The 27614-nt window shown below is 38.2% G+C and overlaps 2 protein-coding genes across 2 annotated transcripts; both read left to right on the top strand.

Annotated features, from left to right (window-relative positions):
- The first annotated feature begins 254 nt into the window (after window positions 1-254).
- On the top strand, window positions 255-12309 carry acvr1c (activin A receptor type 1C). The gene is made up of 9 exons (XM_077580673.1): window positions 255-605; window positions 4115-4345; window positions 8014-8256; window positions 8338-8568; window positions 9627-9794; window positions 9900-10056; window positions 10130-10254; window positions 10329-10459; window positions 11433-12309. Exons 1-9 carry the CDS (start codon window positions 536-538, stop codon window positions 11556-11558), a joined length of 1482 nt encoding a protein of 493 aa, XP_077436799.1. The 5' UTR covers window positions 255-535; the 3' UTR covers window positions 11559-12309.
- A 5827-nt stretch (window positions 12310-18136) lies between these two features.
- Window positions 18137-27606, top strand: cytip (cytohesin 1 interacting protein). Its single transcript, XM_077580726.1, has 8 exons — window positions 18137-18376; window positions 19303-19340; window positions 19445-19499; window positions 20571-20673; window positions 21729-21822; window positions 22714-22780; window positions 22857-22923; window positions 24309-27606. Exons 1-8 carry the CDS (start codon window positions 18239-18241, stop codon window positions 24752-24754), a joined length of 1008 nt encoding a protein of 335 aa, XP_077436852.1. The 5' UTR covers window positions 18137-18238; the 3' UTR covers window positions 24755-27606.
- The last annotated feature ends 8 nt before the right edge of the window (window positions 27607-27614 follow it).

Raw genomic sequence — 27614 nt, 5'->3', positions numbered from 1 at the left:
CAGTTGTCTCAGTCGTTCACGTGTAATTTTCTACCCGACATGTGGTATTTACCATCATTTCGATACCGCATGAAGGCAGCATAAACCTTGACCCTCAAAAAGAGGTGTGAACTTGTGGGGACCACCAAAATGTCCCCACAATTTCAAGTCGGTCCCCACAATGGTAGTTAAACCTGGAAAAACACGCGTGTATGGGCCCCACAATGTAGCAAAGACAAAGGCGCACACGCCGAGTACATTGTTGTGTGTGTGTGTGTGTGCGCGCTTCACATGTCTCCATCAGTGGTCTGAGGCTGTGTAATCCTCTTACTTTCTCTCCCTGCAGGGGAGGGCTGCAAAGCTCTCGCTCATTGCGTCGCACACTTTCCTCCTGTCATTAGTGTGTGTGCGTGTGTGTGTGTGTGTGCGTGTGTGTGTGTGAGTGAGTGATAGAGAGAGAGAGAGAGAGAGAGAGAGTGTGTGTGTGTACGTGCCGGCCGCGTGGACTGAGCAGAGCAGCAGCGTCCGGCCGGAGGGAACCCATGCGGTCCTTGCCATGACTCGACCCGCCGAGCACATCCTTCACACGGCGTGGATTTTGCTGTGTGTGGCGCAGCTGAGCGCAGGTAACACAAACACATTGCAGTGACCACAGCATGTTTATTTTATTTATTTATTTATTTTTTTAAGTGTGTGTGACTCATGTCCGAGCAGGACTGCTTTGTGTTACTATCTTGAGAACACTTATTGTTTTGTAAAAGTGCGAGTTAACATGGAGATGTCCTTGGATTGGTGTACCTAATGTTGTGTCCTGTGAGTGTACTGTACTTATTCATTGGGGGGTGTTCTGACATGTGCAACATGTGCGACCGCACAGGTTGGCAATGGGATGTCAATCGTCGGCGTCTTCAAAGATTTTGCTTCATAAACATTAATGTGAGAGGTTATCGTTGTTAAGGAAGTTTGATGTCGTCGCAGGTTGAATGTTTTTCTATTTGGGTGCGGAGCTAAGGTTAATTTGTCACGTATGGTGCTGCGTCGAATGGTTAATAATAAAGAATGTAGGTGGTCTCTAAAAATCGACTAGTTGAGTATTTTATACAAAAAAAAGTTTAACAGTGGAAGTAGTCAAAGTGCATTTCGCTAATGAGTTTGTTACTTTTCTGAATCAAGTCAGATGATGGAATGAATGGAGTAGTCCATAGCAAGAGAAGGGAGTAGAAAATATTCAGATCATGATTAATTATTATTATTATTATTATACAGAATTTCTTCTGCCCTCGGTTAGTGTAGAGGACGTAACCTGGGCAACGAGCTAAACATTTGAAAGAGTTCCAGAAATAAAAGGACACGTGATTGTTGTAGCCTTTGGTCTTTACTTGTTTTTTTATTTCATATTTTTTGGTGTGAAACTGCAACATACAGATCAAAATAAAACATAAATGCTCCTGCATTAAAATAACATTAGTGTAAGCAATACCACTTAACATCTGCGTAGCACATGTAGGCTAACACTGACTGTGGCATAGGTTAGCAGCTAACGGCTAATAGCAACGAGCTATCGTTTTAAAGAAAGTTCACCATAAGAAACTTAAAATGACCACAAACACATATACGTCACAGCATTATAGATTATGCTCTGCCAAGGCTCCGACATGAAACAGTTGTGACTGCGTGTACAGGCTTTCAATAATATAGCTGCTGACAAAATCAAATATGTGAACACACATGTAACTATGGCAAGGGCGACATCTATTGGCAAAGGAAGAACATAACTAGTTTTCTTTACAACACATAAATTGGCTTTACAATAACAATAACTACTCAATTTATTAACATACATTTACATAATTTACCTAACATTTATTTTACTTTTCAATAATGTTTTATTTTTTGTTTATTAGTTTTTTTAAATAAATATATATTATAATTGTTTAATTTTTGGAGTAGATGATTGGTAGAAGATTCCTTCTTGTAAAAATACTTTGTTTTTTAACTGGTATTTATTTATTTTTATTGATGGTAAAATTACATTGTTTTTCATCATATTTTTTCTTCGAAAATGTAGTTCTTTTCTGGTTGTTTTTATTTTTTTGCTTATAAAATTATTCTACTTTTTTTTTCTTGGCAATATTTATTATATTATTATACACTATTTTACCAACAGGAAATTCAAAATTCTTAGTTTTAGGTTTGTTTTCTTGTAAATTAAGTTTTTCTTTCTTTCTTTTTTTTTTTTAATGAAACTTTCCGGTAGTGCTTTTTTTTTCTAATAATTTATTGTGAACTGACACTTTTTTTAATTTCTTGCATAATTTTTTTTTTACTAATACAATATAATTTAGATTTCTCTTATTTTTATTTTGTATTTTTTTTTAAAGGTAATTCTTGTGCTTCGTTGACTTGACACTCAATAAGAGAGATGATTATTGCTTCTAATACTATTGACTTTATTTATTTTTTTTAGCACAATTTCATTTTTTTTGTCATAATATTAAGTTTTCCTACTCATATACCAATTTTTTGTTGTTGTAAATGTTAATTTCTTGTGTTTTTTATGAATTTGTTTTGTTTGATTAGTTTTTGGCTCTATAAGCACCAAAACAACTCTATAAGCATTAGGTGACCAAAAAATGGTGTCATATTGCACATTTCTTGATCCAAGCGCTGCTCTGTATTATTATTATTATTTTTTTTTTTTAATGAATGTGTCTCACCTTGTGGTGAGTGCATTCGTCTTGTCCTCCTCGCGGGCATTCAGGAAGCTTACATGGAATCCAATCACCACGTGAAGGCTTCCAATTCTAAAAAGCGACACCAATTGCAACATAACACTTAAAAAGGACATTTTATTAGAAAAACGATTCGAGGGAAAAAGTCTGTGGAAGCAAGCGTTACATGTCAGGCTAGTTCATCCAATTCAATATTCTAATCATCGCGGTCTCGAATTCTCTTGCTTTCATTTTCCCTAATTGTTTACTTGCTCTTGACCTAACTTGTTGCCTGGCAACAGTCAGATGGGCCATAAGAGAATTTGGATGAATTTTTGAGGAGAGAAAAAAAAAAGAGAAAGAAATCAAACTCAAAGTCCTCTAAGCTGACGAGGTCAAATCGCAGAATTGGAAGAAGCGGCGATGTTTTGGGTGTTGAATTTGGTGGATTCCACCAGCATGTTCCAGACTGTGTGCTGCTGATAGCAAAAAAATAAAAATAAAAATAGGGAGAGCAAAAAAAAGAACTGGAAGTCCACAGGTTTACTTTATTAATAGGAAAAGTAGGCTTCTTATCACTACCACATGTCTCGATTAAGCGTACAAGTCCACGGCGCCAAACGAAAAAGTGCTGCATAGGAACAACAAAAACAAGGAGGCGCCACCTTGCGGATTGTTACAAGACATACAGTTTATAAAGCAAAATTGGTGGCAAATCTAAACCAAATGTCCCGATCACTTAAAAAAATAAAAAATAGAAGCATCCTTTTGCTTGAAACATCCGGTTCATTAAACACTCGAATATGTGAAGTAAGACTATAGTGTTGAATGAAATGACGTCATGCTAGAATGGCTGGCTGGCGGGCGGGCTTGTCAAACAAAAGCATGACAGCAGCTCCAAGTGGAACATGAGATTAGGTGGGTGTTAAACTAAGAGGCATTACTTGGCTTCCTCCGCTGCAGCAGCGGCAGCAACAGCAGCGAACGCTTAACACGGCCGACGTTACGTAACGGGTCTGCTGCACTCCGCCAGGTACACCTCACAACAGCAACGACAGCCTACAATAGTGCTTCTCAATTATTTTAGTTCTTTTTATTAAGCCCCACCAGGAAGAGGAACATGTTTCATGTTCCCCCCAACTTTCTGCCTCAACTATAAATACTATCATTTGTCTATAAAAGTATTGTAAATACTGTACACCTGTGCAAAGGAGCAATGAACACTCATTGAGAGAGCGCCACTGCCACCTACTGTATTGGATGTACAATTACACTTGATTCTAGTACAACAAAAGAAAACAAAATAAAACAACATGAGGTCACACGTGCCTCACCTCGCGTCACACCACGCCCCCTATTTGAAAAAGTCTGAACTCCATAAATAACATCATCATCATCATAATCGATCCACATTTTCATTCCAGCCCTCAAATGCGTGTGCCAGCTGTGCGACAGCCAAGTGTGCGAGACGACGGTGGACGGTGCCTGCTGGAACTCGGTGATGCTGGTGGACGGCCGCGAGGAGACGCTCAAGTCCTGCCTGTCGCCGTCCGAGATGCGAGGTCAGCTCTTCTGCTACAGCTCCCCCAACGTCTCCAAGAGGAACTGCTGCTTCACCGACTTCTGCAACAACGAGACGCTGCACTTACAGCCCGGTAACGCTCACGGCCATGTAACACAAGACTCAAAATAAGTGGCTTCACAATTAGCATTAGCATTGCAAAACTGACAATAAACCGTCGGTCCCAAAAAGCTTCACACACATGTTAAAGTGGAGCAACTCAGGCTTGAGTGAGCTCTGTGCTATTTACGCCGCACCAGCTAGCTACAAGTAGCAACGAGCTTCGGCTGGCTACTAGTGCGGCTAAACACGTTGCGGAGTCGCTCCAAAGTCTGCAATCATCTCGTCCATGGCAGCAAATAAGCTACACTTGAGTTCTGACAAGTATCGTTCTCACGAAGGGATGACAAGGAAAGCCGGAGAAGCCATGCTAATTGCTAAGCTAACCTACGACTCACGCGGCTAGCGCGTTTAACACCAGAATTGAGTGCTTGGAGTGTTTGAGTCCACTTCACAAACGTTTGGCTGGTTAAGAACATTCAACTTTGGACAACAAAATGACATACAAATTAATCAGTTTCGGGATTCTGTAGAGAAAATCGAAACAGAATCGGTACCAGAAATGAGTTATGCTAGCCTATGCTAGGAGCCAGGAGGAAGATTCAGCTTGTACTTGCCTGATATTAATGAGCTTTATCATTAGAATCAGGTGTGTTGGAGGAAGGAAACATCTAAAACATGCATTAGTGGCCCTCGAGGACCGGATTTGGACACCCCTGGCGTAAATCTAAAGCAAAATTCATTTTTCTTTTGTATGTTTTTGTACTTTGATAAACAAAAACTGAAGGACAAAAAGTATTGTACATCATGTTTTGCCTGTAATTTATATATATTCGGACCAAAATTATAAATATTGTCGCCATTATTCCGCATACTTTTTCGGGTATTGTTATTTTTTTTCTCCGCCAAATATTGGAATCAGAAAATACGCACTCGTCGGGCCTTACGAAAAATGTCCACTTAACTAAACACAAGATGTCACACATTCGTTATATTTTAAATTAGACATTATTACATTGTTATTACACATAATTTCCAAATGGAACCACTGCTCTGTATTAAATACAAAATACACACACCCAAGCGGATGACGGCGCTGCTGCCGATACGCCACGGAGCAGAAGTCTGACTGAAACGGCGTACGAGACAAGAATCTCACGAGCGAGCGCCAAATCAGATTTACTGACGTCACGTCTGCCGGCGGCAAAGACTGCTTTGGTTGTCGCCGCCGTCATTTGTTGGCGTCCTTGCGCGGGGGGGAGTCAATATCTGCGGGATTTCCCACTCATTGTGGCCCCGGCGAGACGAGCTTGATGCTGATCCTGCTTACATCCTGTGACATAACAGCGCTGGCACAGGCCACGGGACACACACACACACACGCACACACACACACAAACACACACCTCTATTTATAAATACGGCGCCGTCCGTCCAAGTGAATGGTTGAGGGTGGCCACGAGGCTGGGAGGGATTAATTACACCTGCACTTGCAGCCAATGGAAAATGCTATAAAATCAGCGGGATTCCTTATTGCAAAGTTATTTTGTAATAGTATCATAATACTTCATAAACGTCTGTCACATTAATGTAACGTTGTTAGAAAACAACAGTGGTGGTTGGGTGGCTTAATGCGGGTAACATGGCTGACCCGAATCGGACCCAGTGATCAAGGTTCAAATTTCGGATGGCCCACCTATGGCAAATGGGTGAGAACTGCCAGGAACAAGAATATTAATATTATAGTTAATGAAGTGACTCAATATGAAAAAAAAAAATTCCACTGATAAAATGAAAATACTTAAAAAAAAATAAAATAATTGAAACTACATCATACGTTTATAAAACTAAAATGAACTATAATTAGACTAAGTGCAATTTCTGGAGATTGTGTGGGAATGCTGAAAGATGAATGCGAAGATTTGAATGCATGTGGAATGCTTATGAAGCAAAATTAATTACGAAATGATGACTTCCTGGTTATTGGACAATGCATTTTACCAAGTGCGCCACTCGAGCAGTATTAGATGCCTGGTAATGATGATAAGTTATACGTTGATTTTTAACATTAAATTGTGCGTACGTAACGAGAAAAATATGTGGAGAGTAAAAATCACAATAACGTTCAGCATTCCCACAATTATAGCAAAAATGACCATTTTTGTTTTTGAAATACAGATTTTCTGACTCTTTATCAATTCATTCAGTTTATGTATTTATTTTAGTATAATAGAAGTAGGAATGTGTCGTTTGAGAATTGTAGTCAGAAAATAAACAAAACAAATGTCAGTGTACAGTTATTATAAAATAAACAAAACAAATAAATATAAAAATTTCAACCCCAAAATACAAACCAACAAAGTTGCTCTAAAACTAATTAAGACTAACTGAATAAAAAAAATAATAATCAAAAAAACAAACTATAATGAAATTGCAATGTCTTTTTTAAATTTCATTTGAGTCATTTTGCTAGTTTTCGTTAACTATAATAGCTTTTGACAAAGGTAAATAAAGTTGATTTTTTTCCGAGTGTGTTGGAACGTGGACAAGCGTGGCTTGTATTTAGGTAAAAGGCCGGCGATGTCTTTGGAAACTATGATAGAGTTCAACTGCACGTTGGGCCGTCTGCACAATGTGGCGACACGTGCTGTACACGTGTGCTGGCAAACGCTTCATAGTCGAACGTCAATAATTTCAACTCGAACTAAAGGACGGCACGGTCTTTCCCCGACTAGCAACCTTTGACCTGACTTCCAAGTTTTGCGAAACGTGAACAGATTTTTTTGTTCTCGTAGTCAAACTTACACGTGTGTTCAAAACAACCACCAAGCGTTGCTCTAGGAAAGTATGGTTAGCTTAATGCTAACAATCAATGCAAAACGCCATTGACAGGCTAACGATTAAAGATTGTGTCCACCCACCAAACACTTAACATCAAGATTTATTTATTTTTTTCCAAATATTTTTTTTACTATGTGGAGTAAAGTTAAGTCAACTAAAAACTGGCCTCTTGTTCAAGAATGGTCAGCTTGTTTTTTTTAAAAAAAATTTTTTTAGCATTTGTGCTCATTAGCGTACTTGGTCTCTAACTCATTCACTGCCATTGACGGCTATAGACGTCAAAAAAATCATTTTAACTATTTTTATTAGTTTAACATTTTTTTCCACTTTTGTTAACAAGAGTATGAAAACCTAGGAAAAAAATATTGTGCATTTAGACCAGATATAAAATTTGTGATTAATCATGAGTTAACTATTGAAGTCATGTGATTAATTACAATTAAAAAATGTATCACCTGACGCCCTAATGTTTAATAATCTTTTCTTTAAAAAAAAAAAAAAGATTATTAAATGAAAAGGAAAGATTATTTAAAAAATAGGTCAGGTGATTAAATTTTTTGATTGTAATTAATCACATGACTTCAATAGCTAACTCACGATTAATCACAAATTTTATATGAAATACAATAAAAACTTTTCTAGGCTTTTATACTCTTGTTAACAAAAGTGGAAAAAATGTTAAACTAATAGAAATAGTTTAAATGAATTTTTGACGTCTAAATCCGTCAATGGCAGTGAATGAGTTAAAAATAGTTTTGTTAGTTTTATTTTAGTTTTATTGATTTTTTATGTTATTGTCGCCACTTTATTATTTCTCAAATACATATTGACTCGTGTTTGATTTTCCCCTTTGGTCCTCAGAGCGGCCTTCGGAAAGCGGCGACAGCAGCAGGCTGCAGTTGGCCGTTGTGATCGTGGTGCCCTCGTGCCTGCTGTGCGTGGGCGTAGCGCTGGCGGTGTTGGTGGTGCAACGTCAGCGCTGCGTCTACAGCCGGACGCGCAAACACGACCCGGAGGAGGCCCTGGACGAGCACATGCTCATGTCTCCCGACAAATGTCTCAAAGATCTCATCTATGACATGAGCACTTCCGGCTCGGGATCCGGTTGGTTTCTCTTCATTATTACATCCTCTTCTTTACTTGGCTGACATTTTAAAAGACATTTCAATTTGACTTTTTGTGCAGGGCTTCCACTGTTAGTCCAGCGAACGATAGCCCGGACCATCGTGCTCCAGGAGAGTATCGGGAAAGGTCGCTTCGGTGAGGTTTGGCGAGGAAAGTGGCGAGGGGAGGACGTGGCCGTCAAGATTTTCTCCTCCCGGGACGAGAGGTCCTGGTTCCGCGAAGCTGAGATTTATCAGACCATCATGCTCAGACATGACAACATCCTGGGCTTCATTGCAGCGGACAACAAAGGTAATGGGAACTTAAACAGTTGGCTCCCTCTAGTGGCCATACTTAATTATTACTTCTGTAGCATAATTATAATAATCTGTAACAATAATAATAATAAAATAAGTATAATCATCTGTAATAATAAATATGATCTAAATAATAAATAAAATAATCATAATAATCTGTGTATAATTTTACAGCATCTTAAATTTATTTTTAATCCAGTACAATTAAACTTTTAAGTACAATACACTTTAATTTTTTAGAACTATATTCAAACAGCTACTTTGTTTTTACGACATTTTAAATGAATCATTATTGAGCTTTTAGCATGACATGTTTTTAACAACCCACTGCAACGTTAGATGATTTTGATTTAGGCTAATTTAGCGATTTAGAACACCTGTGAGGCAGAGTAACATATAAATATCAACGCTGTTCTACTTAAAGCCATCATCATAGAATAATAAATAATAATATGGATAGTAATTATTATTATCATTATTATACATTTTATTGGTAATACAATTTATATTTAAGTAATCAGAAAGTGCTACAGAGTAAAAAAAAAAAAAAAAAGCCTTGACTAGAAGAAGGCTTTTGCGAAATGACTCTCGTCCAATCAAATTGTTCAGAATTAACTGTGGTATAATAAAGTCAAATCCGTGAGCTGCTGTTTTTTTTTTTTAATATAGTTTTGTACAGTTTAAATGTTTATTTTGGGGTGCAATTCCTTTGTCGGCCACCAGATGGCGGTACACACACTGTATACATTTGAAAGAAGAGTGAAAACAGGAAGTAGCTGTATTTCAAGATCAGATGAATTTATGCTCAGGATTCTTCAATGTAAAAATCCTCTGCAATCCTTTTTGACATTACAGCAAGTTGTTTTTTAAAATGTACATTTTTTTGGCCATGACTATCGATGGATATCCTGAGATGACACGTTTGTTACTTTGGAATAAACAGAATGTTCACAGTGAACATAGAGAGGGGGACTTTTTTTTTTTTTTTAAACTGTTAACGTTAACTAACGATAGCTGGTAGCTTTCTTCTGACCGTGCGCGTTGCGTTTCCAGATAACGGCTCGTGGACGCAGCTGTGGTTGGTGTCCGAGTACCACGAGCACGGCTCCTTGTTCGATTACCTGAACAGGTACACGGTGTCGGTGGAGAGCATGCTCGTCATCGCTCTGTCCGTAGCCAGCGGCCTGGCTCATCTCCACATGGAGATCATCGGCACACAGGGTAAGGTGTACGTCATAAACGCAAAACGGCAAGATCGATTCCTTGAGCTAAAATTGTGGCCAGCGACCTCGTGTGACCTCACGGATGTCGCGCCGCGTTTCGCAGGGAAACCGGCCATCGCTCACAGAGACCTGAAGTCCAAGAACGTCTTGGTGAAGAAGAACGGCGCCGCCGTCATCGCCGATTTGGGCTTGGCCGTGAAACACGACTCCGGCGCCAACAGCATCGACATCCCCGCCAACCACAGGGTTGGAACCAAGAGGTTGGACGTTCGTTGCGGAAATTGCGCTTCATCCCAACAAGTCCAAAGGCTCAAGTCCCGTTGTGGTCCGCAGGTACATGTCCCCCGAAATCCTGGACGAGACCATCAACATGAGCAGTTTTGAGTCCTTCAAGCGGGCGGATATCTACTCGTTGGGTCTGGTGTTCTGGGAACTGGCCCGGAGATGTTCAGTCAGAGGTACGGCGCCGTCCGCCATTCTCGCATTCTCAAGCTTTTATTGTGAAAAGTTAGCGGCAAGTCTTTTCACGCAGGACTTCACGAGGATTTCCAGCTGCCTTATTATGACCTGGTGCCTTCAGATCCCTCAGTGGAGGATATGAGGAAGGTGGTGTGCGAGCAGAAACTGCGGCCAAATATTCCGAACCAGTGGCAGAGTTGCGAGGTGAGATGTGACTCGTTAGCGTTTCGACGCATTCTTAAAATAATTGCCAAAGTAATTTTTCTACAGAAGAGTATTAGGGCCAGTGAAGGCAAATCAAATGTTGGCAGGATTCTGACTTTAAAGTGAGAATTTTGACTTGAATCTCAGAATTCTGAGTTTAAAGTCAGAATTCTGTCAGAATTGTCACTTTATTCTCAGAATTCTCACTTCAAAGACTTTAATCTCTGAATTCAGAATTTAAAGTGATCATTCTGAGATTAAAGTCAGGATTCGATTCTGAGATTAAAATTGAGAATTTTGATTTTAAAGTGAAAATTCTGACCTTAATCTCAGTATTCTGAGAATAAAGTCAGAATTTTCACTTTAAAGTCACAATTGTGAAAATTAAGTCAGAATCCTGCCGAGCTTTTTTTTTTTCTCTTCACTGGCCCAAATCCTCTTCTGTATTTTTTTTTCAGATTTTTCAGGAAATACAAGAAAATTGAACCATTTGCATCAAGACGAGGTGATTTACGCAAAAAAAAAAAAAAAAAAGACTCAGGCAATTATTTTAAGAGAGTGACGATTTGTATTTTTGTGCTCTTTCTGTAATGATGTAAAATGCCACAAGATGGCGCTAAAGCCATGGCTGAATTGAATAGCAGGCATTTGTATGAAGGAAGTTATGTTGAAGTGATGAGAGAAAAGTTTTGTATTCTGAGGAGGAATGAAGTGAAGTGAATGAATGGCAACATTTTCAGGAAAAGCCTACTGGAACAGCTGAACTTAAAAAAAAAAAAAAATCCTACTGGAACATTCTGAATTCTGAACGCATTTTAACATGAGTTTCAATATGATGAGCTAATTCTGAAAAGAGTCACGTCACAAAATCATGTCATAAATAGAGAATGTTATGAAGACACCCTCAATTTTTGAAATGGTTAAAAAAACAAAAAAAAGTGTAACGTCTCCATGTATGCTGTTGACAAACAAGGCTCTGCGCGTGATGGGCAAGCTGATGAGAGAGTGCTGGTACGCCAACCCCGCCGCCCGCCTCACCGCCCTGCGGGTCAAGAAGACCGCCGCCCAGCTGTCGGCTGTCAAAGACGTCAAAGAGTAGGCACATTTGTCCGCCCCACGACTGACGGGTTATAGCGATGGTGCTGCTGAACTGCGACCGCCCCCAGGAAGGTACCGTCCCGGGCCCACATGGTTTTCAGAATGCAACCGCAGAGAGTGGAATGAGGTCGTTGTCGGTGCCAAAGGATAGCGGGACATGCCTGTGGCAGATTATTAGAACCAAACGGGTCGTATAAAAACATGACAACATATGAACCTTTGCTACCTCGCATGTGAAGTGCCGGAAAATTGCTTCGAGTCACCTTGTTGTGCCGTGTCTTGTAGTGAACACAGTGCTGTGAAAGTTAAGTCGTGTGCTTTAAAAACGTCACTCACGTAGGACATCTCAGACGATGTGTACGTCTTTTAGGTGATATGTCCAAATGCTCTGTGAAGAGAGGCGCTTTGTATTCGGCACTCCAGGTCAACAGGGGGCAGCAGTGATCCAGTGCCTCTATTTTATTGACTTTTTTTTAAAAAATTTTATACTAACTTACTTAGGAGATGAAGTGCAACGTTGATTTATAGCGGAACCTCTAATAGTTGAATACAATCTGATCAACGTTTATTTTATTTCTCATTTTGGAGGAATTTTTCCAGTCAGAAATAATTGAAATCAATCTCTTTAACCCATTCACTGCCATTAACGGCTATAGACGTCAAAAATTAATTTGAACTATTTGTATTAGTTTAACATTTTTTCCACTTTCGTTAACCAGAGTATGAAAACTTGGGGAAAAAAATATTGTACATTTATAACAGATATAAAATTAGTGATTAAACTAGTGAAGTCATGCGATTAATTATGAAAAAATTTAATCGCCTGACGCAGGCTCATCATTTTTAATAATCTTTTCTTTGTTTAAAACAAAATAAGTAATTTTTATTATTTTTTAAACATTTTTAATAATCCTTTCTTTTTTTATTTTCTTTTTTTTTAAAAAAAGAAAAAAATATTAAAAATTAGGTGCATCAGGCGATTACATTTTTTAATCATAATTAATCGCATGACTTCACTAACTCACAATTAATCACAAATTTTATAGCTGATCTAAATGTACAATAAAAAAAATTCATACTCTTGTTAACAAAAGTGGGAAAAAATGTTAAACTAATTGAAATAGTTCAAATTTATTTTTGATGTCTATCTAATCTATAGCCGTTAATGACAGCGAATGAGTTCAAATCCCTCAAAATGAATAAATATGTACTCAACTCATCTGTAAGCTTTACACACCAGAGTGCTGTTAAAAAAAAGCTGTCAAATTTGTTTGATAAAAATAATAATAATCAGCATGTAAATAAAATGAGGCTTCAAAATCATGAAAACTAAAACCGTTTTCTGCCTGCGCAAGAAATGGATGCTACTGCGTCTCGCGACTTTCTTATGCCAACACATACGCCTTGGATCAATATTTGGGTTTCCATACACAATTTTTTTATTCGAATTTTCAAAAAATGCGAAAATAAAACTGAATGGAAAACGCTAGAAATTCGAAAAAAAGTGACCAAAATTCGCAAACGTTTTTACGCTTGAATCATATCTGATCAAAAAACAAAGAATTTCTTCTCTATGTGCAGCCCTTTGGTCATGCTAGCTCGCTATTGCCTCCTGAGGAGTACGTTGGAATTACAAGACAATTTTCACTTCAGTGAAAATTTTTTATTTTTTTTAAAGAGGAAATTGTTCATTTGTCGCGTTTCATAAGACTTGACAGTCACATGCTATAAGAATGTTTAAAATTCCGTTGCCGAAAAGAGTTGAATGCTAGTTTTTTTTTTTTGTTTGTTTTTTGACAGACCGACGCTCATCCATGAATGTGAAATGTACAGTATACATTTTTTTTCCACTATGTGTTTTTATTTGAACTGTCAAAAACCAAAGTTGCCTGAAAACCAGACAGATTTGAAACTTGGAATCGGGAAAACATCGCAAGAAGCTGCTTTAGTAGAAAACAAGATACTTGAATACTAAATAGGGATTGTCGAGTAGCTGTTGAGAAGGGAAAAGGGGAAATGCACACGGCTAACTTTTTGTGTGTTTGGACTTTATTGAACTTGAATCTCTGCGATGTTGGCAGTCCGCAATCACATTGCATTTATCCATCCATTTCTGTGCACTTGTATTCAAGCAAGAAGAAAAAGGACATATTTCCATGCCTATGTTAAAAGAGGACATTGATAAATGTAGCAAATGTAAAGCACATATTTGCATGTCGAAATTAGCATGATGAAGAAATCCAAATGCAGTATTAACAAATGCACTTTTTTTGGTATGTGTGTGTGTGTGTGTGTGTGTGCTTGATTTTCAATCATTGCTACCAAAGCGTTAAACTTCCATTGTGTCATATTTGCTTTTCCATGAGAGTCGAGCACGGATTGCTGAGGTTAGAAAGTCGTTCTTAAGTGGACTGACTGTTTTGTTTTTAATGTGCAAATCACTAGTGTCATTAACTCATTCATTGCCATTGACGGATATAGACGTCAATGGCAATTGACGGATATAGACGTCAATGGCAGTGAATTTTTTTATTTTTATTTTTTTTTACTGGGCTGGGAGTGAATAAGTTCATGTAACTGTAGTGAAACCCCTTAAGTCATAAAATGTTTAGAATCGGACCAATATTTTCTGGGATGTGCAACAGACAGCCCACGTTTGGAACGGCCATTTTATTTTTTATTTTTTGGAGTGTTCACCACTAAATGGCAGATCCAACCCAAGATTGACGGATATAGACGTCAATGGCAATTGACGGATATAGACGTCAATGGCAGTGATTTTTTTTTTTTTTTTTTTTTTACTGGGCTGGGAGTGATTAAGTTCATGTAACTGTAGTGAAACCCCTTAAGTCATAAAATGTTTAGAATCGGACCAATATTTTCTGGGATGTGCAACAGACAGCCCACGTTTGGAACGGCCATTTTATTTTTTATTATTTGGAGTGTTCACCACTAAATGGCAGATCCAACCCAAGATTGACGGATATAGACGTCAATGGCAATTGACGGATATAGACGTCAATGGCAGTGAATTTTTATTTTATTTTTATTTTTTACTGGGCTGGGAGTGAATAAGTTCATGTAGCTGTAGTGAAACCCCTAAAGTCATAAAATGTTTAGAATCGGACCAATATTTTCTGGGATGTGCAACAGACAGCCCACGTTTGGAACGGCCATTTTATTTTTTATTTTTTGGAGTGTTCACCACTAAATGGCAGATCCAACCCCAGAGACGCTGTCAATCCATAGATTTCATAAAGATTTTTAATTTAAAAAAATAAACATAATATAACCCAATGTTGAACTTGAGGGGTTCCACTTGATTCACAAGTGTAAAGCATCTTGTCTTTTAGATTTGACTGCTGTGATAGTCTTTCCTGTGCATCATCCCGTGTCGCTTTTACTTTGCACTATTTATTAAAAAAGCAAGCCAATAAAGTTTTGTGGTTTTGTTCCTGACGCGTTTTTCAAAAGAAGCGTGTGGTTGCAAAGACTCATCCTTGTATAAAGTTTTTAGCACAGCGCTAACCTTAAGGCTAACCTTTGGCTCATTACCGGCCGTGACTCATTCTCGTCTTTCTGTTTTCTTACGAAGCTTATGATGTGAGGACGTCCGTTAGACAGGAAGCAGCAGTTGATTGCGTCAAAGAGCCCAAATGTGGTTCGAGTCGTCGTTCGCAAAGCATTTGATGGGAAACACCTTTTAAAAAGGTTTCCATTCATATGAAGTCAATTTATTAGGTACTGCTGCTGCAAACATAATACAGTGGAGACCGCAATTTGCGGATTGGTCCTTTCGGGTTCTCAACTTTTCAAAGATTTTTTTTTTAAACCCTTTTTAATAAACCAAACAAACAAAAAAACTCCATCTCCAGGGTGAAGTTCTGAGATGGACTTGATTGTCAAGACAGTTTGCTTGTATTTAGCTTCTTTCGGTCTTTGCCAGTTTGTTGCTGCTGTCATTTATTTAAGTGTTGTCATGTTGTGTTTTCTTAAGTTATTTGTTACTTTGAACTTTGCTTTTTTTTTTTTAAGACTTTGTCCATTTAATTAACTCTTTGACTGCCAGACGTTTTCAGAAAAGGGATGCCGTGGGTGCCAGCCGATTTAAGCATTTTTGACTGATCTTTCAAGATCCACAGAAAATTATGTGTTTGGACTATGGAAACACACATACTACCAAATGAAAGATTGGACTCTCATCTTTCATCAGAAAAAAAAGTTAGTTTCTACCTTATTCCGTTTTTCAGTAATCAACAATAGAAAATGGCTGTTTTGGCTCTGTTTTGAAAAAAACGTCTTTTAACGTCTTTGGCACTCCTCCATAGGATTTTACTAAATGTTATTTAACGTTTTTGGCAGTCAAAGAGTTAATATTTTTTATATTTACATGCACTTAAAAAAAACTTCTTTTTTTTTTTTTTTTAGATTAGTCCTTTTCTCCTTTTGTATCACACCAACCTTGCGACGTGACAACTTTGTAACTTTAGAACAAAATATATATTTTTTTATTTCTGGGCAAATCTCATTTTGTGTGGAAAAAAAAAGGAGCTCTTTTATTATTTACACTTATTACCTAAATAAAATAAACAGAGAAATTCAAGGCAGGACTGACAAATAAAACATGTTGTATCAATGTGATAAAGTTGAATTTCCATTGTGCAGATGTTCCTAATATTGTGGCAAGAGTAAAAGTGAGGCTTTGATTTACTTCTAAAAGAACATGCATGTCGATTTTCATTCAGGGTGCTCTCAAAACAGAGAGTGACACGGGGAGGGGGGGGGGGGTTTCGGGGGGGCTCCCACTAAAACTTTCTTTTGATCGTCAGGGGAGTGTTTTCTGCATGGAAGCACACTGCTAAAACCTTCTAAAGCTTACAGGGTGCGCGCAGGTGTTTGTTCCGCTTTGCTTGCTCCCGACACTTCCTGCATCAAATTGCTGGGACTGCAAAAAAAAAAAAAAAAAAAGGGACAATAACCGTCTCAAGTGGAATGATTGGCCTCTTGCTTTTTACTTTCCTATCCGACCATGCATGTGCAAGTATGCAAAGAAACTTTTACAATCAGATCAATAGCTAAGTAGCTTAGACAAGTTGCTATTACCTTGAAAAAAAAAAAAAGTAAACTTGAAGACAGATTAGTAATATATTTGTACCAGTAAGAAGAGTTGAAATATTTAAGCTTCATTTATTTTTTATTTATGAAAGTTAACTTAAATATACTTAAATATAAATAGGCAGCTTTCATACACAAGATCACTCATTGTGCTTCACGTAATTAAAAGTACAAGGTTTAAAAGCATTTACAAACGAACAAAAGTTAAAAACAAAGTAAAGAAATAAAAATATAGCTTAAAAAATTTATAAAAATAGTGAGATTTTGGAAAAATATTGCTTTAAAATAGGGGAAAAGCATTAAAAAATGGATTAAAAGCATTTACAGCAGGGACTGACTTCACTTCTGTTGGCATCTTATTGCATGCAGCACAACAGCTATAAGCTGCTCCACCATGTTTGCTTTGCACTCTGCTGGGTTTAGATTCCATTCGTATTTCTTGAATGCTTTAAATAAGACGCCTCAACCTTTTCCTAGCTAATATAATTCCTTCAGTTACACAAATTCAAATATATGTGCCGAATCAAATTCATTTTGAAATTGCAATTATTCAGTTTTAGCGATGAAATTGAAATATAAACATTTTAAATTCAGTTTATGGCGGCACATATTTCACATATTTTTTTCTAGGTGAAAACATTCACTTATATATATTTTTTTATGCAAAACAGTGCTATTGTTCTTTATTAAAAAAAAAAAAAGCGTATATAGAATTTTTTAACCTAATTCTGGTTACTTAATTCTGTCTGTTAGCGAGAGCCACCACATCGTGATAACTTACATTGATGTTTCTGCATTTGGCAATTTATAATTATATTATATTATTAGTATGGGATTTTTTTTAATGGGCTTTAGGTGAACTGATGAATACACACACGCACGCACACACATGCACACACATGCACATGCTCACCCACATACAAAAATAAATATATATATACAGTATATATATATATATATATATATATATATATGTGTGTGTATATGTATATATATGTATATATATTTAAAAAAAAAAAAAAGAGAAAAAAAAACATTTTTATTATTTTTTTTAAATGTATTTGTTTTTTTTTTAAAAAAAGGAGAGCAATGATGATGTCAAATCGAATGAACAATACTGAGCTCTCCTGGAAAAAAAAAAAAAAAAAAAGCATTATGAAAAAAAAATCGTTTTTTGTCTGGCTGAACACGAATACAGCATAGAAACCCGCATAATCGATCAATCATTTTTATTTAGGCCATTTAGTTGTGTTTTTTTTTTTTTTTTTGGGTCTGGTTTTAAATAACAAGTCAATGCTATCAAAGCACACTTCCACCCGTCAAAGCAAAATCAAGAGCTGCAGGTTGTGATGTGCGGGTTGCCCACGAGGGCCACGCACGTCACGTGACGTCAACATCCGCCTTGACGCGTTTGGCTTTCAGATCCGGCGTACACACACAAACCCCCCCTCCCCTCTCCCCCCCCATCAACCAGTCAACGGCTTGACAGACGCCACACGAACGAACGATGCTTCCCTGAAGGCCCTCCACTCTTTCGAACCCAATCTTCACTCTTCGAAGTCCGCCATGAACACCGGCGGGCGTCCAGCCCAGGCCGGCGCGGAGAGGAAGAAAAGCTCCCTGTGGTACAAACGTTCACTGAGGGGCAGCAACGACCACCACAGACACCGACACAGCAGCGACTCTCTGCCCAGAGCAGCCAAGGTGAGACTTTTAATAGCTCATTAGCATTCACATTACATACTTCTGTCTACTTGTCATTTGTTTGTTGTCTTTTACAGCCGCGTTTAAACGTGTTGTTTGTTGTACCCGTTCTAAAAAAAACAAAAAACCTTTTATACCTTTACTTACCGAAAAGTAAACGAGTAAATACTTCAAGTACTTATGCCAAAACAGATTTTTAATATTAGCAATACCTTGTTTTGAATATTGCGTAGAAGCAGTGATATTATTTAGAAAAATAATTACTCAAGATAGATAGTAGGATTGTGGGTTTAAGACAGATTTGGCTAAAGGACTTGTGTTACAAAATGTCTGGGGGAAAAGTATTGATTTGACTACTTACAATAAGTAAAAGTAAAAAAAAATTTTTTTTACACAATTGAATGTAGGTTTAAACTTCATTTTAGTCAGTCACTGTTAGCAAGATTATAGAGTAGTAATTTTTATGAACCAACCCAACATATTCTTAAAAAAAAATGCGGTGAGAAACACTCAATGTACATTTTCCATGAAAAACTGAGAGAAATGGGGGCTAAAAAAAATATGACCACCGACTGCACACTTAGGTTTACTTAATAAACTAAAGGTCATGTATATTTTGACAACAGCTTAAAAAAATAAAATTGACACTTGACACCAATTAGTTCTATATTGAGTGTTTAAAACAAATTCCCGTCAGCAATATGAATTTGTGGCCCAAAAGCTCGTGATTTTTTAAATCTTATTTGTTATGTAACACTGCAGTATTACAACACTCCCTTGTCACCCCCCCCCCCACACACACTGAACTGTGAACCTAATAGTGACCCTTATGATGCAATTAAATTGTACAGCACATTTAACACTAACTAATGTGATTCGTTTACAGTACAAGCATCATTAGTGATTTTGCATTTCTTATTTTGCAGCCGAAACAATTCCTGGTTGACTATTCGGATCCACAAAGGTAAAAACATTCATCTTAATTAATTAATTTATTTTTTAAATGAAATGTGCTGTGTCTAACTTGCAACCTTGACTCAGCATGTTTTTTTTTTCCCTTTTGCACAGAATAGCAATTGTCCTGGAAAAGGAAGACAATGAAACATTTGGATTTGATGTTCAGGTAGCTCGAACCCAGGAATCTCTTATGTGTGCGCGCGTGGGGGATTTTTTCAAAAGACCCCTCATGATCCCAACAACAATTAAAATACATTTCCCTCAATGATGGAATTAAGAAATCGGCTATTATGAGGAAAAAAAAAAGTTGTACTATTGCAATAACATTTAAAATGATACAGACGTAATTTGTTGCCATTAAAAGTCGTAGTCAAACTTGCTTTTTCCAACATTTAATTGTAATATTGATGAAATTAAATTCATATTATTTATTATGCTATAAAAGTCAAAGTTTAAAGTGGGGCCAACATCTAAAAAAATACAACTATTTTTGGAAGACTTTTACGCATTTATTTTCCAAAACTATTCTAAATAAAAAAACATTTAAAAAGTCGTTTCTAAAAAAAAACAACCAAAAAAAACCCACATTATTTATGTAATGTGTTTTTTGTTCTTTAAAAAAAAAAAGGCACAAGGTCAGATTTTCAAAAGTCTGCACACCCCCATTCAAATGCCAGGTTTTTGTCACTTCAAACCTCCCCCCCATCATTAATGTGACCTCGAACCCGTACAACTAAAAAAAATATATATATATTTTTGAAAATGGAAGTGAAAATAAACAACTGTGAAAATGTGGTTTCACGTGTACACGCCCTCTTATGACTGGGGACACTCCGTGTTTGGACAAAATGCTTCTGTTTGGAAAAAAAAAAAAGAGGCAGAAAAAAGCTTACTAGAACAGCTGAACTTTATTTGTGGTTAATCAGAGGTACTTTGCTGACTCCCATTTAACATGAGTTTCAAAATAACGAGTTCATCCTGAACACAGCCACATCCCCAATTAGAAGCGAGCGGGTGTGCACACTTCTGCAACCACATTGCTGATGTTTAACCATCTTGGCAAGATGGAATTTTATTTCAGTCGTCATAGGTCACATCAAGAGTGGGTAAAGCTGCCATTTCAACAGGGGTGTGTAGACTTTTGAGTTCCACTCAAAAGTCAATCAATATTTGATCAATTTTCTCTCAAAATGTGTTTTTTTTTTCTTAGCCTTTTTTTTTTTTTTTTTTTTTGCAGACCCACAACCTGCAGCTGAGGAGCAGCTCTGCAGTGGAAGTGTGCACGTTTGTGAGCAGGGTGGAGGACAACAGCGCTGCAGAGACTGCCGGCCTGACGGCAGGTGAACGAGCTCGCTTCCTCTGATGCAAATTACTTTCAATCTTATCCAATCCAATTGTAGTAATTGTCATTTTTAGGTATTGATGGACTGATTTATTTATTTGTATCAGGGATTTTATTTATTTATTTTTCATATTAAGAAACATTTCAGTAAATATTAAGGGTGTGCCCAAAAAATCGATTCTCATTTAGTACGATTCAGAATCTTGTCTTGCCTTTGTCTGTGTGTGCCTTTATTGGGAGCGCTGTTCATGTTGTACCCCATTTGGCCACTTAGGGGCAGTGTGGTTCCACGCGGTCTAATACACTGTTAAATTGTAGCCACCTTAGAAAGTAGAAGGAAAAAGTCACAATCAAGTTATTCCAATAAATAGTTTTTTTGCAGCGTGGAGCCGTTCTTTTGAGTGATAAAAGTGCCGCGAGTAGCGCGCTAATTAGCATTAGCGGGTCAGACTGGAGTAGATCATTAAAATTCCTTGCACGTCTATACATTGAAGCGAAAAATATTGTCAATCAAATCATTTTGAATCAAAAGTCCTTCTTAATCGAAAATCGCAGACCCAAAAATCTGAATCAAATCGAATCGTGAGACATTCAAAGTTTCCCCACTCCTAGTAAATATGCCAGGATTAGCGAAAAGGCTATTTTTCATCTGCAGTCCCGAGACCAGATCGTAAATGTCACCCTAGTAAAAAACTAATAAAATCCACGATAACAATATATTCATGAAAATACTATTAAGTTAAAATACATTTACTAAAATGTACGTTAAAACCAACCAGGGATAAACAAATACAAGAAGCATTAGCGTTAGCATTAGCATCATTTTTTTTTAGTTTGCGCTATATATGCACAGGCGTGTCTGATAATACGGAAAGTGATATTTCTTGCTCTACATCAGTGGTGTCAAAGTCCGGTTCTCAGGGGCCCGAGTCCTGCATGTTTTAGAGGTTTCCCACGTTCAGTAGAGACACTTCAAGAACATGCAGGACTCCGCCCTCGAGGACCCGGACCTTGACACATAAACCTAATTTCTGTTATCACTCACCATCGCAGGAGACGTCATCATCACCATCAACGGCGACAGCATTGAAGGATTCTCTCATCAGCACATCCTCGATCTGATAAGAGAATCGACCAACAGTTTAAAGTAAGTCGACATGCGCTAGCTGGCTACACAAATAACGATAAAAACATTTTTTATTTTTTTTTAACATCTTAAACGATTATTTTTTTTAAACTGTCAAAAAACAGCACACACATCAAGTCAAAAATAGCTGTGTGTGATTAGCACTCCAAAGTGTGTGGTGTACTCGAGTTGACTACCAAAGCGTGCATCCCACACCAAAAGATAATCAGTCAAGGTTTACAATAATCGGGCCAATCAAACCCCAACAAAGCACAATCAACAGACTCTTCTGTGGAACCGATGACAGAGGCTGTGGATCGCACGCACGTAGTATATTTGTGATCGTAAGTATTGAACACGTTTACCATTTACGATTGTAACTTTTTTTTTCTGCGGAGATCAGGAAGGAAACGTTACTCTTAACGCACCCTCACCCCACAGGAAAATGCGTTTACAATCTTTCAGAGACATTTGATAATCGATAAACCACATAAAAATATCGCCACCAACAATCAAGACTCCCCTGTCTTAAACTTGGTGTGCAATCCTAAGTATTGAACAGGTATAACACTTACGATTGTCGGCCTCAACTTTCTTCCAAGCAGATTGCCCCAAAAAAATTGCTCTTAACACCCCCCAAAACCACAAGATAATAACTCATGATAATCAACTAGCGACATTTGATAATCGGGCCAAACACTACGGTATCCACACATAACGATATCTCTACCGGGGACCGCAGTTTCCCTCCCTTAAAATGGATGTGTTTGTCATAGTACCAATGACAGAGTTTGTGATCGTAAATATTGAACAGGTTTAACACTTGCGACTGTCGCCACACCACAGGATAATCAGTCAGAATTATCTTTAAAAGACATCCAATAATATAATAATAATTGTTCCCCATCCCAGGTTAGAAACCGTATGCGGTAGCGTGGTGAAGTGGATCGAGCTGGAGAAGCGGGTCAACCAGCTGAAGGTGCGCTTCTCACTCACACTTCAAAAAAAAAAAAAGCACCAGACTTGTAACTGTGTTGTTGTTGTTTCCTGCGTAGCAATCGTTGAGTGAGAAACTGCTGGAGCTGCAAGCGCTCACGTTACGGGAACAACGCCTAATCGGAGGTGAGAGGGTTCGGCTCAGCTGTCAGACCACAGCACTTCCTTTTTCACACGCTATCATCTGTGAAAGCGTGTGTTAGGAATTGAAGCAAGAACTTGACATGTACAGTTAAGCCACCCCCCCCCACCCCCCGCCCCTGCAGGTTTGCGGTTCGCTGATCACATTGGGTGCTTTAAACAATCGCATACACAGTCAATTATGTAGACTATAAATTTTTACTTTTTAGAGTTCAATTTACAGAATTGACTGTATGTTATAAGGCCGCTTAGCTATATGCTAACAAATAATGCTAAATGCTATAACAGTGTGGCAAATGGAGGGACATGTGTATAACGGATTAGTCTCTACTAGCATAACTCCCTTCATCTTTTTTAACCTATTGCCATAAAATCAATTAACTCATTCACTGCCATTGACGGCTATAGACGTCAAAAATTCATCTGAACTATTTCTTTTAGTTTAACATTTTTTTCCACTTTTGTTAACAAGAACATGAAAACCTATAATTTTTTTTATTGTACCTTTAGAACAGATATAAAATTTGCGATTAATCGTGAGTTAACTAGTGAAGTCATGCGATTAATTACGCAAAAAAAATTTTAGCGCCTGAGCGCCCCTAATTTTTTTTTATAATCTTTTCTTTTTTAAATCGTGATTAAAGTTTTGAATTGTATTACTTCAATGGTTAACTCACGATTAATTAAAAAAAAAAATCTGTTCTAAATGTACAATATTTTTTTTTCTAGGTTTTCATACTCTTGTTGAAAAAAGTTAAGCTAGTAGAAATAGTTCAAATGAATTTTTGACATCTATAGCCGTCAATGGCAGTGAATGAGTTAAAAAGTAGCAATGTGTCTGCTCATTTTTATTTATTTTTTAGTGTAGGTTATCAGGTTGAATCAAGTCGACTAGACTCTTTTTTTTCTTTGGACGTAATTGATTTATTTTCGTCATGTTTTCAGAAAACAAAAAAATTACAAGAAAAAAATATGCTATTAGCCTAACGATATAACAAAACTTGGAGGCAAACATTTATGATCTTAAAACCGTCTCCATGACTATCTTTATATTATACTGCCCCAAGTGGCCAAGGTGTGCACATCAGGAGCAGCGCAATGTCCACTGAATCAAATTTTTTGAAAAAGTGGTAAAAAAAACAATCTTTTTATTTTATATAATTTCATTACTGCATACATAAAATCCGATTATTTACGGTGCTATTTTTATTCAAACATCCAGTACAATTTTCTGTCCCCGTCCCCTTACAAGTATCGTGTGATTTCTAAACCATGACAAGTGGATTTCCCCTGAAAAATGAAGCGCCGACCAGATTTCCTGTTTTCACCCACCAAGACTTTTTTTTTTCTCCCTCTTCTTACGTGTGCAGGCACTTTGAAAGAAAGCAACCTCTCGACGGATTCCTCAGAAGCTCAGGACTCCCCCGCGGCCCAGCGCAGCCTCCGCTTTTCCAGCGACAGCAGCTACAGGGGCCTGATGACGGATGACAGCGACCAGGGCAGCGTGTTCGGCGACCTGAGCTCGCCCGGCCCCTGCAGCGCCGCCAGCGCCGCCAAAGAAGAGCACTTCTTCTCGCGCAGGTATTCGTCGGGTTCCACTCATCTGCATCACACCATCGGCCGGTCCAGCAGCTCCAGTTTGGCCAGCAGCAGCGGGAGCAGCATCGGCTCGCAGTCTCCCACCTGGGACAGGGCACGGATCTCCGCCTTGTTCGGGACCCTGCCCAGGAAAACCAAACGGACCAACGTTCGCAAAAACATCCTCAAGTTGATTCCTGGACTGCATCAGAGATCGGTTGAAGAGGAGGAGACTTAAGGGGTGGTTACGGGACTTCAAAAACAGAATCAGTTCTGTCGAAATGTTCAACCAGGAAATGAGACCTTATACAAGACAAGGGAAAAAAATGGTGTGCTCTTATAGTGTGTGGTGTACTGAAGATCATCAACAGCACACCAAACATATAACTGTATTTACAGCCAGAATTGCTAGTCTACTCCCTGGGATGAAAAATAATCACTTCTCAGCCCACACAACACGATAATTTTTCAGGGTCATGATAATCGGGCCACGATAATCTCCATTGACAATCACAAGTCTTCACCCAAACCAAAAGTCCCAATACCAAAACTGACCTGTGAGCAGCTCAAGGAGTAAAAATCCATTACATACCTGACCCACACCGAATGATAATCACATCACACATGATGATACCTTTGCCGACAAGTACAAAACAAGGAAAAAATGGTGTGCTCTTATAGTGTGTGGTGTACTGATATAACTGTATTTACACCTAGAATTGCTAGTTTACTCCCTGGGATTAAAAATAATCACTTCACAGCCCACACCTCAGGATCATTTTTCAGGGTCATGATAATCGGGCCACGATAATCTCCATTGACAATCACAAGTCTTCACCCAAACCAAAAGTCCCAATACCAAAACTGACCTGTGAGCAGCTCAAGGATAAAAAATCCATTAAACACCTGACCCACACCGAATGATAATCACATCACACATGATGATACCTTTGCCGACAAGTACAAAACAAGGAAAAAATGGTGTGCTCTTATAGTGTGTGGTGTACTGATATAACTATTTACACCCGGAATTGCTAGTCTCCTCCCTGGGATGAAAAATAATCACTTCACAGCTCACACCACACGATAATTTTTCAGGGTCATGATAATCGGGCCACGATAATCTCCATTGACAATCACAAGTCTTCACCCAAACCAAAAGTCCCAATACCAAATCTGACCTGTGAGCAGCTCAATGATTAAAAATCCATTACATACCTGACACACACCGAATGATAATCACATCACACATGATGATACCTTTGCCGACAAGTACAAAACAAGGAAAAAATGGTGTGCTCTTATAGTGTGTGGTGTACTGATATAACTGTATTTACACCCGGAATTGCTAGTCCCCTCCCTGGGATGAAAAAGAATCACTTCACAGCCCACACCACACGATAATTTTTCAGGGTCATGATAATCGGGCCACGATCATCTCCATTGACAATCACAAGTCTTCACCTAAACCAAAAGTCCCAATACCAAAACTGACCTGTGAGCAGCTCAAGGATAAAAAATCCATTACACACCTGACCCACACCGAATGATAATCACATCACATCACACATGATGATACCTTTGCCGACAAGTACAAAACAAGGAAAAAATGGTGTGCTCTTATAGTGTGTGGTGTACTGATATAACTATTTACACCCGGAATTGCTAGTCTCCTCCCTGGGATGAAAAATAATCACTTCACAGCCCACACCACACGATAATTTTTCAGGGTCATGATAATCGGGCCACGATAATCTCCATTGACAATCACAAGTCTTCACCCAAACCAAAAGTCCCAATACCAAAACTGACCTGTGAGCAGCTCAAGGATTAAAAATCCATTACATACCTGACCCACACCGAATGATAATCACATCACAGATGATGATACCTTTGCCGACAAGTACAAAACAAGGAAAAAATGGTGTGCTCTTATAGTGTGTGGTGTACTGACATAACTGTATTTACACCTAGAATTGCTAGTTTACTCCCTGGGATGAAAAATAATCACTTCACAGCCCACACCTCAGGATCATTTTTCAGGGTCATGATAATCGGGCCACGATAATCTCCATTGACAATCACAAGTCTTCACCCAAACCAAAAGTCCCAATACCAAAACTGACCTGTGAGCAGCTCAAGGATTAAAAATCCATTACACACCTGACCCACACCGAATGATAATCACTCAGGATAATCGCATCACACATGATGATACCTTTGTCGACAAATACAAAACAAGGAAAAAAATGGTGTGCTCTTATTATGTGTGGTGTACTGAAGATCATCAACAGCACACCAAACATAACTCTATGTACACCCAGAATTGAATTGATAGTTTACTCCCTGGGATGAAAAAGAATCACTTCACACCATAGGATAATTTTTCAAAGTCCTGATAATTGGGCTGATCAACACAGTATACCACACAATCTCCATTGACAATCACAAGTCTTCAGCCAAACCAAAAGTCCAATACCAAAACGGACCTGTGAGCAGCTCAAGGATTGAAAATCCTTTACATAACGAATGATAATCACTCCGGATAATCACATTACACATAACGATATCTTGACCGTAAAGTCTGTCATACTGAAACTGACTTGTGAGATACTGTTGAGAGATTGTGAGAGATTCTCCTCTGGATAATCAGGATCATCTTTTGGAGACTGATAATCAAACAGACCAATAGCGCACACCACACAAACGATAAAAGTCTCCTCCCCCAAAACCGATTGACTCGTACCAGGACTGGCCTGCGGGAGACTGACTTTCGAAATGTTCCATCTTATCGGTATGTGTGTACCGTGCTTTAGGCAAAATGGCCGACAAACGGAAAGTTTATACTTGTTGGTGTTTATGTAATGTACTGTTGGTGATCATTATTGTCTGTTTACACGGGACTTGTTTTGTTTTCCCACGCATTGCACCCGCCATGTTTACTGTTTTGTCGTGGGTGGCACACAAAAGCATTATGAAAACTTTGGAGCGTGCACTGAATGCATTTTCACAAGATCTCAAATGTTCCCGGATGTCATCTTCTACAGCGTGCTAGCTTGTATAAAAGAATAAATGTGTTTCCTGCCCTCATCAGACCG

Source organism: Vanacampus margaritifer, chromosome 11 (assembly GCF_051991255.1).
Source record: "Vanacampus margaritifer isolate UIUO_Vmar chromosome 11, RoL_Vmar_1.0, whole genome shotgun sequence".
Taxonomy (NCBI): domain Eukaryota; kingdom Metazoa; phylum Chordata; class Actinopteri; order Syngnathiformes; family Syngnathidae; genus Vanacampus; species Vanacampus margaritifer.
The sequence above is the reverse complement of the archived record's forward strand: the minus strand, read 5'-3'. Positions and strand labels throughout refer to the sequence as shown.